The sequence below is a fragment of the Pollicipes pollicipes genome, unplaced genomic scaffold, assembly GCF_011947565.3.
Source record: "Pollicipes pollicipes isolate AB1234 unplaced genomic scaffold, Ppol_2.1 Scaffold_4002;HRSCAF=4701_pilon_pilon_pilon, whole genome shotgun sequence".
Classification (NCBI taxonomy): domain Eukaryota; kingdom Metazoa; phylum Arthropoda; class Thecostraca; order Pollicipedomorpha; family Pollicipedidae; genus Pollicipes; species Pollicipes pollicipes.
Window position 1 is genome coordinate 43,916,566 of NW_023596420.1, and position 13,374 is coordinate 43,929,939.

General features: G+C 48.4%; 1 protein-coding gene across 1 annotated transcript in view; it reads right to left on the reverse strand.

Moving 5' to 3' along the window:
* Positions 1-7,169, reverse strand: part of LOC119093130 (protein stum homolog) — a 37,565-nt gene extending 30,396 nt beyond the window's left edge. Inside the window, exon 1 of the mRNA XM_037216034.1 lies at positions 7,083-7,169. Within this exon, the coding sequence (XP_037071929.1) occupies positions 7,083-7,092 (10 nt within the window). The 5' untranslated portion in view covers positions 7,093-7,169. The remainder of the gene's footprint in view (positions 1-7,082) is intronic.
* Positions 7,170-13,374: the final 6,205 nt, after the last annotated feature.

Below are 13,374 nucleotides of genomic sequence, written 5' to 3' on the forward strand. Positions count from 1 at the left end.
CTGCCGGCCAGAGCAGGACAGTGTGTCGGAGTAGGATGGCCGGCCGGCCGACGGTTTTGGCGTAGCCTGGTGGCACAGGCGCCGTCGGACAGACCAGCGCCGTGTGGTGGCCGAGGCGCCGCCGGACAGACCAGCGCTGTGTGGTGGCCGGCACATGTTGCTATTGGCCCGGCTCCAATGGCAGCTGGGTGGGACTTCTTGCGGTTCTGTGCGCGATTCATGGACTCAGGGTGGCACCAGTCATGTTGTCTATTTCACCTTGTCTGATGAAAGGTGTGCATTCCACCGTGCTTCCCGTCGTTTGGAGAAATCGTCAAAATTCACGGCTCCAAACTTCAAGTGGAAAATTGACATTAGACGTCAAGCTAGGTTGGACGACAAAGTCTGGGATATATGCAATACCCGGCAATTTAACGATATTTTGGGCGTTAGTGAGCCGGAACGCAATTGCAATACATTCAGTAATTTGTTCGTTGGTCCGTATAAAAACTAATGTCGATGTCCGGATTTCCGCACACTTCCAAATGCCAAAACTTGCAAGCAATATCCGCAGCTTCTGATGGCCGCGCAAACGGCGACAGGCTTGCGGTCACTGGCAGCCTCAGTTTAGCAGGATTGTTCTGCAATCCGACCTCCCTTTTCGTGACACAATGCCACAAACAGAGGTCTATATACCCTCCGCCGACCGAAGCGGATGTCTTAAATGCCAGTCCCAGCGTAGTAGCCTGCGGGACGGCCTCAGACGGCCAGCCGAGACAGCTGGGTCGACCGTGCCGTCAGTTCTCGAGCAGTTTTGCGGTACGGCCACGCCTCGCGCCAATCAGCTGATTGATTCATGGACGCTCCGCCGTGAAAATGTGGCTGCTGGCCGGAGCGTGGACCCAGCACGCTGGGATTTACACTGCTCTAACCGGAGATGAAGGGAAACAATCTTTCCGAAGATATCGATCTCATTTTGCCATAGCAGCCAAGGGTCTCTGCCTCTGTACTTCAGCCTTTGAACTGCTAAACGTCAGTCAAGCGAACTGCCCCAAGGGCGTCATTTGTATTCTCGGAACGTTCAGCACTAAGTACCCACATCCTTCAGTTCACTCGGCTCTACGTAGCGGAAGAAAGAACCAAAGCAAGCAATCCTTGCTTTCATCGGGGAAAACAAAATATGTCCACGCCACTCACAATATCATCCTGCCGACATCTCTGCTGTTCTGTGATGCGGGCAAACATTTTCTAAGGGCGCGCACAAAGCAGAAACGTTTCTTGCGTTTGTCATGACTCTGCAATCAATGAACGCTACATTTCCGCACCCCAACAGAGCATGCATGGCATGGTAGCGACACGCATGCTCTCGTGAAAGGTCCATGCGTATTCAAAGGGCCATTTCCGCCTGTTATCTTAAAGTTTAGCTTACACGTGTATCGTGAAATAGGTATGAATTTGACTGTTAGGTGCGACTTGTCAAATGAGTGCTCTAAAGCTCAAATATGATATTGGAAAGATCGGTTGTCCTTACTTTTTGCGGATTTTAATCGAACTCATGGTCAGCACCTTTTCAAGTGTGCATGTAGTTGAATATGTTTCAATTATATTCGACACAACAATCACGTTCAGTCAGTCCGGTGACAGATTAGCAACGCCAGTTAGCAATATGGTTGTCTGTGGTAGCGGAAGCTAGTTGAAGAAAGTAGCCTAAACTATTTTTATAAGCCTCACTCCGTAGCAGCCGCTCTGACCGTGGCTTTCTGTGCCGAAGATTGATGACTCTACGGAGCGCACCGCAAAAATAGCAATGCTTCAGTGGGCTCGATGAGGGCGTTTGGTGGGAACGAAGGCCCCAGGCCAGCCATTCCTGTTATTAAGAATGATTTTTATTAGAGTTCAGTGCGCACCGACGTGGTGAATAGCTTTGAGTTGTTTTAAAGCCATGATACAGGCCAATGGCAGCTTATGGCGAGCGGTCTAACTAACAAGCGGGAGCCATCAATCGATCGAGGCCTTGTGACTCACGCAGGCGTGCTCCAAAAATACCAGGAGCCGTAAGGTGTGGCCCGGATGTTACTAGAAGCAGATGTTCACGTCTGAGTCAAGGCAAGCGTGCATTCTTTACGACGACGCCAGGCAGCCTTCTTGGCAGATGGTTCTCCAGGGCGCTCTCACGCTGCCAACGAGAAATGCGTTTTTCGACGAAACGCACGCCGCAGCACACTGCGTTTCAATCTCAGGACGATTTGGAAGTGCAGCACAGCCTGATGCGTTCTTGTTATTGAAAGGCGCTGCGTGTGGATGCCCGACTGACCGGCTCGGCACTCAGCTGCGGTGTGTTTATCGTTGGCAGACGTGACGTCACGCGCCGCTGGACGGTGGCTTCGGTCCAAGAGCCGGGAATAGTCATCGCCGCCGGGTAGCCAGCTCGAGCTTCGGGCCGGCCGTAACGGGCGCGCGCAGCACCCGAGCCGAAACAAAGGGCTGCCAACGAGCGGCGAGGCCGCGGCAAGAACCGCCAACTATCTCGGCAACAGGGGCAAGAACTGCCAAAGTCCTACCCGGCGAGAAAGTGGCTACGAGGGATCTGAGTTGGGAGGCAAGTGAGCCCGAGGCCGACGAAAAAAAGGATGACCAGGCCCAGAACTGGCAGCTGGACTGACGATGACAGGCATCACTGCTGGTAAGTTAATGGTTAACACCTGCAGAAACATCCTGCTGCGAGTTGACAGCCGTCTGATTAATGAACTCCGAGTAGCGACGGTCAAAACAAGGGGGGCGAACATCAATATCATGTGAATGGGCACGTCTACCAAGGGCCTACGGCGTGTGGAGCAGTGAACAGCGGATCAGCACCATCATGAATAATCAACGAACGGTCAGCAAGCCCGGTTATGAATTGCGAGCCGGCACGAGCCGGATAGTGCGCCAGTTCCGCGTGGTGCCGGCAGGCATGACGGCCTGAAACTCCGTGCGATACGAAAAGAAAACCGGCGAAGGAGAAGAAAAGGAGAGAAGAGGTGGATGAGCGAGGCTATCCATACAAATAAGGCCATACATTTCATATGGGTTTCAATAGAAAGCCATATGAAATGCCGGATTATGGGACCATGGAACGGCGCTCTGACTGGCCAACCACACGACCCGGTGATAACCGACGGTCGGAGCGATCAACAATCGACCGTCAGAGGCTCTGAGCTGTGCACCTGGGAGGACTGACCGAGCATCTGTCATATGACGAGCATGCATTCAAGCATATTAGGTGACCTATTTAGGTGTCTTAGTGCACGTGTAACTGCATTGCCTTTGTAATTTGGCTGCCCCGCATCGGAAGCTGGGTCCACCAATCATCTCAGCTTGCCTGGTAGGCTGTGAACACCAGCCGCCCGCAAGCCACGTCTTGACTACAGTGGGAAGGCACTGTTACCGCGCTCGTATTCTACGGTGGGGTGCATCGATCTGTTAAAGGTGACATGATGATGAAGAACACTTTGGAGCCCACTTCCGTCGTTGAGAGCCTATGTTGAAGTGGCTTATTCGTGTGAGTGCATCAGCACGAGAATGGACCGCGGCAGGTTGCAATATTGCTCCACTTGAGGCATACAGGTGGTGCAACTATGTGTATCTGGAGGTGACCTTGAACACCGATCACATAGATGCATGCAGTTCTGCGATCTTTTAAATTAGCTCATTTCAACCAGCTCCGCACAGCTTCAGAGCTTTCCCAACGTTAAGGTGTGTTTTTAGAGAGTATCGAACTTTAAAGCCAGTCTTTGCTGCCTTTCGCAAGGCTTCGTGCGGCCCCGGGAACACTGTCGGTTGTCAGCCTCCGTGTCTAATACAAACTGAGGTGCCGAACGGAACGCGTCTTCACGTCCAGCACCCAGTCACAGTAATCGCCTGCGTCACGTCACGTTACAAGGCGCGCAACCCAGCATTCTGTTCGGCCAAAATTGCCAATGCTTCCCAAACATTTTCAGACAGTGATGAAATATTCATCTCCAGATGCACCGGCAGATGGGATCAAGGCATGCATGATACCATCCAATCAAATAACCACATATGCACCGCCCTACAGGACAAACCAGAAAATGCCAGGCCTCCGCAGACCAATGACCGGACCAGATTTTTATGTTCTAACTCTTTGGCCATTGCTAATAGCATTTTAGTCTATGCCTTTAGTATGTGTTTTTTTCATACTGCACCTTTTAGTCTGAAATTTGAAACGCGGTCATGACCTGAAACCGTAAAAGACACGTTATGGAGTGTTTCCAATACACTGATATTGATAATAATGATACTGATACGAGACCACACAGAACCACTTCCAAGGAACTAATCAGATCGCCAAATGATGCCAGTTAAGCACCGCACTGTGGGGCCTTTCTGAGACACGGATATCATTCTAAAGTGAGCACCCCATCCTTGGGAAATATTTCAAAAAAACATACTTTAGTTTAGGATCAGCTAAGTCTAATAATAACACTCGGTAGTGTCACTGCAGCACTGTCGAGACATCACAAGGATATTCACTTTAATCATTGTCGAGTCCATATCACACTAGCCCCGATCACAACGCACAACTTGTGTAAGTTACCCCACGTCACCGTCGGCAGGTAGCTTACTTGGTCTAATTTCAGCTCTAACTGGATTTTGCACACGTTTAGATTAATCGGTTACAGAAAAGGAGCTTTCCGGTAAATTGAAACAACATACAGCTCTTTACCAAAAATTGTAAGTTATTGTCGTTCCACAAGTTCCGTCCTGCGAGGTTTCAATTGTGATATTGTAGCCAGCTATGAAATATGCTAGTAATACTTAGGCAGCGGCCGTGATTTCTTGTCAAGGTTAAAGACGCAGGCCTGTTCGCGTTGAGTTAACCATGGAGACGACTTTGTACTTAATTTGTCGGATAAAGCTTCATTTTGCGTAACAAATACTGTGCAAAAACACCAAAATAATACGTTTTTCACGTCAAATGTTCTCGTGATGGCGCTCACTACTGTGTTTTACCTCCCGCTCTATTAGCAAAAAATATGTTGTCCCTAAACCAGCTGTTGTCGAGTTGTCGAGTTCGGAGCACGCGGGCGCTCTGCTTCCGAGGGGGCCATGAGGTGGGCGAGCGGAGGGTCGGTGATGCAGGGTACGTGTGCGAAGTTTGAATTCCCACCTGAATAATGATTCCCGTGCGGTATGCCTAGGGCACGAAGTGGATGATTAAAAAGCGTAAGTAAGCCTTAGGTAAGCAATGGGGTCCCCCGGTACTCCATACAAGGTCTCAATAGCAAATCCTAGAAGACTGGAAGTCCTCCGTTAAGCTGAGGTTTCAGAAATGACCTCCTAATTTCAATAAAAATTTCGACTTTGAACACCATCCAACTGATATTCGAGCACCAAGGAAGGTGCATACTACTTAAATAGCCAGCCAGCATCCTCTGGTTATGTGACCTACAGTCTGCCAGCAATATCAGCACAATAGGTAGTTCATTGAGGCAAGCAAGGCACAGATAAATTTAAAATTATTTTTAAATTACGTACCACACGATTACTTGTCATCACGTTGCAAACCAAATCATACCTAACAACACAGACAAACATCGATTCTCTTGTTTCGCAACCCCTGCTGCCGTCAGCTTTCGCAACGACAAAAACCGTAATAAAAAACCGTATGACGCAAGACACACGCCAAGCCGGGGCAACAGAACACGCAAAGTTTTCTCCACTTCATACGTAGTCGATTGCATTACTGGAGCTTCCTTTTCATTTTCCTCAGAGATAATCGAAAACGTGGCCCACCTAGGTAGCTTACGATCTGGCCACTATCGGGCGACGGTGGCCAGCGCAGACGCGCAGGGGTGCCAATAGGCCCAGGCTAGTTGGGGGAGTGAAATTAAGGGGAGTTTTAGATAACAAATTTTGCTGCACAACTACCACGGACATTTTAGGATCTGAACATTTTAGTTGGGCACTAAGGAAAAATATTTCATGAAACGAATTTTATCGCATTACTACACTTGTCAGTAAGACGAACCTGGAATCGCCCATGAAGGTCATCCAGGCAGCGTACAGGAGCTGCGCGTTGTGGACAGGGCTTCTGTTGATGTTCTGTAACAGCACTACGCTTTTTCCTGCAGTCTCGGCCACTGTCGTCATGACGATGACCGCGGGCACCTCTACTGGTGTGAATAAAAGAACATTTGTGATTTGTCCGGTACGCAAGGGCCTGTTACCGAAAAGTGCATTGGTTCAAGTTTGAACCAGTGCGTGACATTGATCATGTGATACACCTATCCGCAAAGCCAAAGTGCGGCTCGAAAAGAGCCATTATGGCGAACGCAACAGGGGAGAAATCAAAGCCATAGTATAACGTTTGTTGAATTCGCGTGATAACAGCTACATGATCGCATATCTTTTTGTCTAAATAAAGTGTATCAAGCTTTCGTAAGCTTTATTACACAAACATGTTGGCATATTAGTGCGTTGCAAACAGTATAGAACACATGCGTTGGAAAGAGCAAGGCAAATTAAATGTATTGCTTTCATAGTGGTGACCAGGGAGTCAGATGGGATTTCTCCCGTAGGACCGCCTACTTCAAAAAGAAATTCTGAGCTATTCAGAAGGATTCCGAGAAAACTAGTATTGTGGATCAAGTTGTACGCGTCTGACGAAACAATAAGTGAAAAACACAAAAAGGAGGGAAAGTTAATGAAGGCCTGACGGAGGCTCTGATTCTTTAACGAAGGCGCTGACGCTTTTCAGCGGAAGATAAATTAAAGCGTAAAAAGCCTGTCCGATCCCGAATGTTTCTGGTGTCCGGACTCGATCGGCCTCAGTGCTGAGGTGAAGAGTAGGTGAGAAGAAACCACTTCAGATCTCTCCACCCCTGCACATGTGAACAGACCAGTGAATGAAACAATAAATCTCATCAGACCACGCCCAGGGCAATCCCCTCAACAGGCCAGCAGACCAGACCAGACCAGACCGGACAAGACCGCGACAGGCCACGCCCACCAGCCGCCCAGATCAGCGAACCCAACCGGCCGCCGCGCTGCGTCCCCGATGTCGGAGGCGGCCGCGGCGCGAGGTGCGAACCCCAGCCCACCTGTGGTCATGACGATCCGGCTGTGGACGCCGCTGCCGCCGTCAGCTCTGTTCTGGCGCTGCCGCCGGCAGGACCCGTCGACACTGGCCGGCCACCCCGCTCTGCAGCCCCTCGGTTTCCGTCGTCAGCCGGGATATTTCCGGAGCACCCTTCTGTGCGCTGTTAGCCGTCCGCCAACGTTCCAAAAGCGTGCCGCGCACCAGCTAAGCCCGGCCGAGGGCAGGGCCAGACTGGCCTGCGAGGACGCAGTACGGTCCACAGCAGGCCAGCCCAGCCGACAGCCTCGCCGTGCGTCAAACAAAGCCAAGTTGTGTCGCCAGCTGTGTAAGTGGCGACGATGGCCCAATCGGATGCGTTTTTGCCCGCTTATAAGGTTTGCAAGTGAGGTGAACGCTCGAGAGCAGTGCAGAGTGAAATTTGCAAGGATATTAACGAGGTTCCTTGCTGTGTTGGCGAAAAATGGGCCTCCGACGGGGAAGGCTTGGGATGACCGTCATGTTCCTACTTTCTGCTCCCAAAACCGCTTCCGTCCGCTTCCATCCAGTCCCATCCAGTTTCATGCAGTTCCACGCAGTCTCATCTGTCTCCCCCGTGCCCATGGCTTTATCTACCTCTCATGTCAGGAGCCAGATCGTGATCCTTAATAGTAAAAAGAGATATGATACCTTTCCGATTGGACTTTTTGCCGTTCAAATTTTTTCCGTTAGATTTTTTGCCCGGAACTTGTGGAGAGGCCTAAGGAAGAACTAGACATTAGTCAGTGGAACTTAACCATGCGTTATTCTGTTCTGGTACCATTTCAAATGATCAAAACACAAAATGATCTAGCATGACAGAAGTTCTGGAGTCCAGTCCTCACCGACCCCAGTGATGGTTACGTCTAAAGTAGCAGTGACCCATGGTAGCAGATAAAGGATTCGTCCAAATGAAGTCACAACTGCAAATATGTTAAGCAGTCGTACTACGAACTAAGCAAGTTCGATATTGATCTTAGACGGGTCTGCGATGATAATACGCCTACTCTATTAAGGTGTTCAATGCCTCAGCGGCGAAGATCACAGATGTCGCTCTAGGGCCGCACCACAGATAACTGTCTCGCCCATACAGGCACCACCGGCACTTGAAATCCTAACGCTAAATACAGTCAACTTAACCCCCTCCCCTCAGTGGTAGCAGGGAGGCCTGTCCTCGCAGGGAAACCCAATGCTCAGATTATATTTTGATTTTGGTTTGGCTTATGGTCATGATTTGCCACGGTGTATCTAGCGACATAGCGTCTTGGAAAGTTGAAGTCCTCAATATTTCTTGCGCTAAAACCCACTTGCTTTTTAAAAAGTACTCCTAAATTCAAATATGCAAGCGCAGGCATGCAAGTACAAAAAAGAGGATGGGCTGTCTCGGATTCTCGAGCACGGGAACTCAAAGTATGTATAACGTGCATATAACATCCTTCTGATTTGATCAGTGTAAGCAATACACACCAATCGGTTTACATCAGTGGAAAAATATACTACGTTTCTATAACAGCCGGTTTCAATCACCACACATCACCTTTTAGATATAAACGGTTTCCTTCAGGTGCTCCTTACTCGATAGGAGCCATCACTAAATGGTGTTGATGGACGAATGCCGCACTGGGATTTGGTCACGTGCTTTATAGCATGCCACATGTTGTTGAGAGAAGAGTGACTGTCCCTTGCCATGCCAAACGACTTCGCGCACATGCACGCACCTTATGCAATGCTCGGCGCGTAATCCACAGCCCAGATCCGTGATCTCTTTAATAACATCACAGTCTTCGTATCAGCTTAGAAGTATCAATCTTCACAACTTCCCAAAATCCGTACAAATGACAGATCCCAGGTCAACTCCATCAGTGGACATCGTCTCCGCCAGTCGTGTTCCTCTCTGGCCGGGTTAGGGGACCCTGACAGCGATGCCACACCGTCGTACCACTCGGGAGTGGCGAACTGGAAGTGACTCCTCGCTCCTCCCCCTTCTCTCGGCCCGAACATTAGACGGTGTCAGTCAGATTCAAACAATGACGTCCCCTCATTTCTCAGAAAGCGTACACCGGAACGAAACAGCGTATCGATCGTCTCCGCCCATCCAGAGTCGCCAGCTGGAAGGGAGTGTTCCACATTTGTACGCGGTTTTGAACTGAAATAGCCATTTTAAAGATCATTCGGTGCAGTTCACAGTTCTGTTCTTCTTAAGACCTAAAACTCCCTGTAGTCCTGAGCTACGCGTCCGCGCGTGCAGACTATTTAGCGAAAACTATTTCGAGATCACTCAGGCATGCATAAAGCCGTGGCAACGTCATTCAAAGCTTGTCACTCCACAGGCCAGGCAGCGTTCAAGGCCAGAAAAAAATATTATTCAGTCGTTCGAATCTGGCGCACACGTGAGCGTGATTTCCAAATATAGTGGACGTCGATTGGCTCTCAAATAATGCTGAACAAGATGTGCAGCCTCCAATTACGAAGAACGTTTTGTGCCGCCTAATATAAGAGGGCGGAGGCGGTTTCTTTATTTGACGGAAGTAGGACTTATAATCGAAGGACTTGAACAACGCCAAGGCCAAGCATGTGAAGGCAAGTTAATATCCTAAACTAACGGAAAGATAAACAAGAATACCACGAGAAACGGCGAAAACAGGAATGCATTGCGATTGTTGGCCTAGCGCACACTTTGAACCGGTGCTGCCATCTTTCAGTGAGTTTGAAGCATTACAGGTAAGTGTCAATTTTCACACGGCTAGTTTGGCATTACCTCAACGTCATACAAACGTTCCATGACACATTCAAACAATTACGTATTGAGGAGCATATTTATTAAGTGGAGAAATTGTGTTGTGTAGGGCAGTCTTTTCCATCAAAAGTAGTCTTATAGTTATAAGTGAGCTTATTTAATCATATTTCAAGCTTGCTTCCATATCTTCAAATGTGGAACATACCCTCTAACCATCATGCTGTCCACATCACTGAAAGACGTAACCTGGCGTCACATACTTCACGGATGTCGGCGCCAACCACTGTAGCCGCACGCCACGGATCTCATCCCGGTTCTTGAGAACCACTCGCATGGATATCACACGGCAAGCACCAACCCCACCGTTGCAGTGCAGGTTTGGCGCGTTCAGGTCACAGCATTTAAGGATCATGGGGCTGGCGTGGAAGCGGCTGACGGCACGCTGCACGGCCGGGCACCAGAACGCGAACTTCCCCCATACCAGCACCTCCACCGCCACCTCCATCCCCGCTGTGCTGAGGGTGATGCCAGCAGTTCTATTGAAGCGGCGCACCATGCGCGTCTGGTGCGTGACGAACACCAGCAGCAGCAGCGAACGCAGGCCCTCCGCAGACGTCTAGAGTTCACAGCTTTTGATGCCCCGTGAGAGCCCAGAAATGCCCCTTTTCTGAGTTACTCAATACATGTGTGTTTTTTAAAGAAATCAAAGGGATCGGATTTTTTTCATGTCGTAGATTATTATTACTTTTTATTTGTATATACATTTTTGTGTGTACATATTTTTATTTGTATGTATAATACACATTACGCTAGAAACTGATCATTTCCGGACATTTATGAGTCGCAATTTTGATCTTTGACTAGGCCTAATGTCACCAAGCAACTGGCACCAGTTTACCCTCCATTGCATTCGTTATCTGGGAATGTGTCACTTATGCTTGCTTGTTTTACTTTATCACGTGATCTCCCACGAACGGAACGCCGGCTCGGCCCCTTATTTTCACCTGAAAGATTTGTCTGAATTATTGTGCAAATTCATTCGAACCGGTTTTAGATCGGTTTCAACATGTTAGGTTGCTCTGCTTATCTCTCATCACACGTTATATTTGTGCATGACGAGAAAAGATCCGGCACGCAGTCACGTGTAGACACCACAATTTTCGATGTTTCGTGAGCAGCCGAGAAATGGTCTCCTGTCTCGTATAGTCTACACCTGAAGCGTTAAAAAAGGAAAAGGGGTCCGAATTTTCAAGTCGTTGGACTTCGTGTTGAAGCGGACAAGAAATGCTGCATTTCGCCGGAAGCTTATTATTTTCAGACATTTCTAACTTTATCTTGCAAACTGGGTTGCATTCGATCGAGCATATGACACCACTTCATTCGGCATTGCATTTGCTATCTGAAAACATGTCACTTATACTCGCTTGTAGAACCTCATCACATGACTTCACATGACCTGAACTCCAGGTCAGCCGCCTTATCTTTTGCCTAAAAGCTTCGATTCAAATTGCGCGTACGTTCAGCTAAAACAGGCTTATATCGGCTTCAGTAGGCTAGGTGACTCTCCTTAACCCTCAGCATGCGTTACATTGGCACGCGAAGAATATCAATCGGAAATGAGGTGACGTCTAGAATTCAGGTGGCGTCCAGAGTTCACAGTTTTTTTATTTCCGAACAAATCCGAGAGATACTCTTGTTGCCGGGGATATTCCATACTTGCAGTGTTCAGAATGTTCCTGGTCGTTAGGTCTCGTGCTTAAGTCGATGTGAAATAGTTCATTATGCGAAAAGTGATTAGTTTATAAGAAAATCAGAAATACCTTTCGATCCGTTCAGGTTTGGGCTATTTCGGGTTTTTGCTGGGGGTTGCATGATAGCTGAGTAATATGTAGTCGTGTGTACAATATGCATTATGTTTGTCCACATTTAACGGCTGACATGTTATGACCTCTGGAGGTGAAGCCGCTGGCAGGGACTAAAAACCACCCCGTCAAGCAGACACGCTCGCTCTCCAAAACCGCCCTTTCGATTGCTTCGAAACCTTCACCAACCGATTCAGTGGATGAGATGAGCAATGGCGCGGCAATATCGAAACCTGAGCCAGAGTGAAGCACCTCAAAAACGCGAATGAAAAAATGTCACGTACAAAAGCAGACAACTCAGCTCTCGGAACGTAACTGACCGATCGCTACGAAACTTTCACTTTTGGATGCGTCACACCCGATTCGCTGTTGAGGTTGATAATTCGGTGACCCCACGTCACATCAAAAGTCATCAAATTTCGCAAACTCCAAAATTCTTGCCTGCAGAGAACTCATATCTCAGAGCTGATAACTCCGATCGTGCCCAAGCCCGCACCATTCGATGAGACTTGCCCTGCAGTTGCGATGTGTGCCACAAAGCTGCCGGCCCATGGAAATCGCGACGTCAGTCTCATTTATCGTGACATTTATCGTGGCATTATCGTGACCTCAAATTACGCACAGGCACGCTCAAAGCTCGTGCTTGAAAGCATTGTATAGTCAACGGCTGATTCAGGACATTGCTGAACGCACCCTGACAAGGACTGGTTCGCCTTACCAATTAAGATGTTCGACCCTGTTTCGATCCAACCCAGTGTGCAAATGGCACACAAGAATGAAAGCCCACAACCGTTTCCTTCCAGATGATATAGCTTGTAATGACAAGTAATGTCGATTTCATAAATATTTAAGGCTTGGTCAAGTTGATAGGGAAAGAGCAACGTAGTATTCAGCTATAATGCTAAAATAAACAGAAAACATGCTGATTGTCTCAGTGCACTTTCCGGTTTGTAATGCTGTCAGACTGCACGTCATGGGTTATGTAGTCCGCTATCTCGCATGTAGTGCAGAAGTGGCGTATTCACGGGACAAAAATGATGGTTGCCGATTAGTGTGCAAATGGCACACAAGAATGAAAGCCCACAACCGTTTCCTTCCAGATGATATAGCTTGTAATGACAAGTAATGTCGATTTCATAAATATTTAAGGCTTGGTCAAGTTGATAGGGAAAGAGCAACGTAGTATTCAGCTATAATGCTAAAATAAACAGAAAACATGCTGATTGTCTCAGTGCACTTTCCGGTTTGTAATGCTGTCAGACTGCACGTCATGGGTTATGTAGTCCGCTATCTCGCATGTAGTGCAGAAGTGGCGTATTCACGGGACAAAAATGATGGTTGCCGATTAGAAACTGGCCCTTATGTCAATGAGTTCGTAGCGTATTGTATTCATGTCAATGCCGCGCAAACATGATATCATCAAATCAATTCCGTGAGCTCACGACGGCCTATCTTAATCACAGCGTATCTCCCGTTGTTTTTATGTGAATCCCCGGGTTGGACCAGCCGCACGTGCGCCTTTGCTAATGTTCACGTTCTGGCCGCTGCGCCCTGCCGAAACTGCTCGATGCGTCACAAAAGGCGTTTACGTAAGGTGTCTGCGCATCTTGGGCTACCTTTGGTACACATTTTGTTAAAATCGAAGGGGTTGTCGATTTCTGCTGAATGTGAATTTCGCA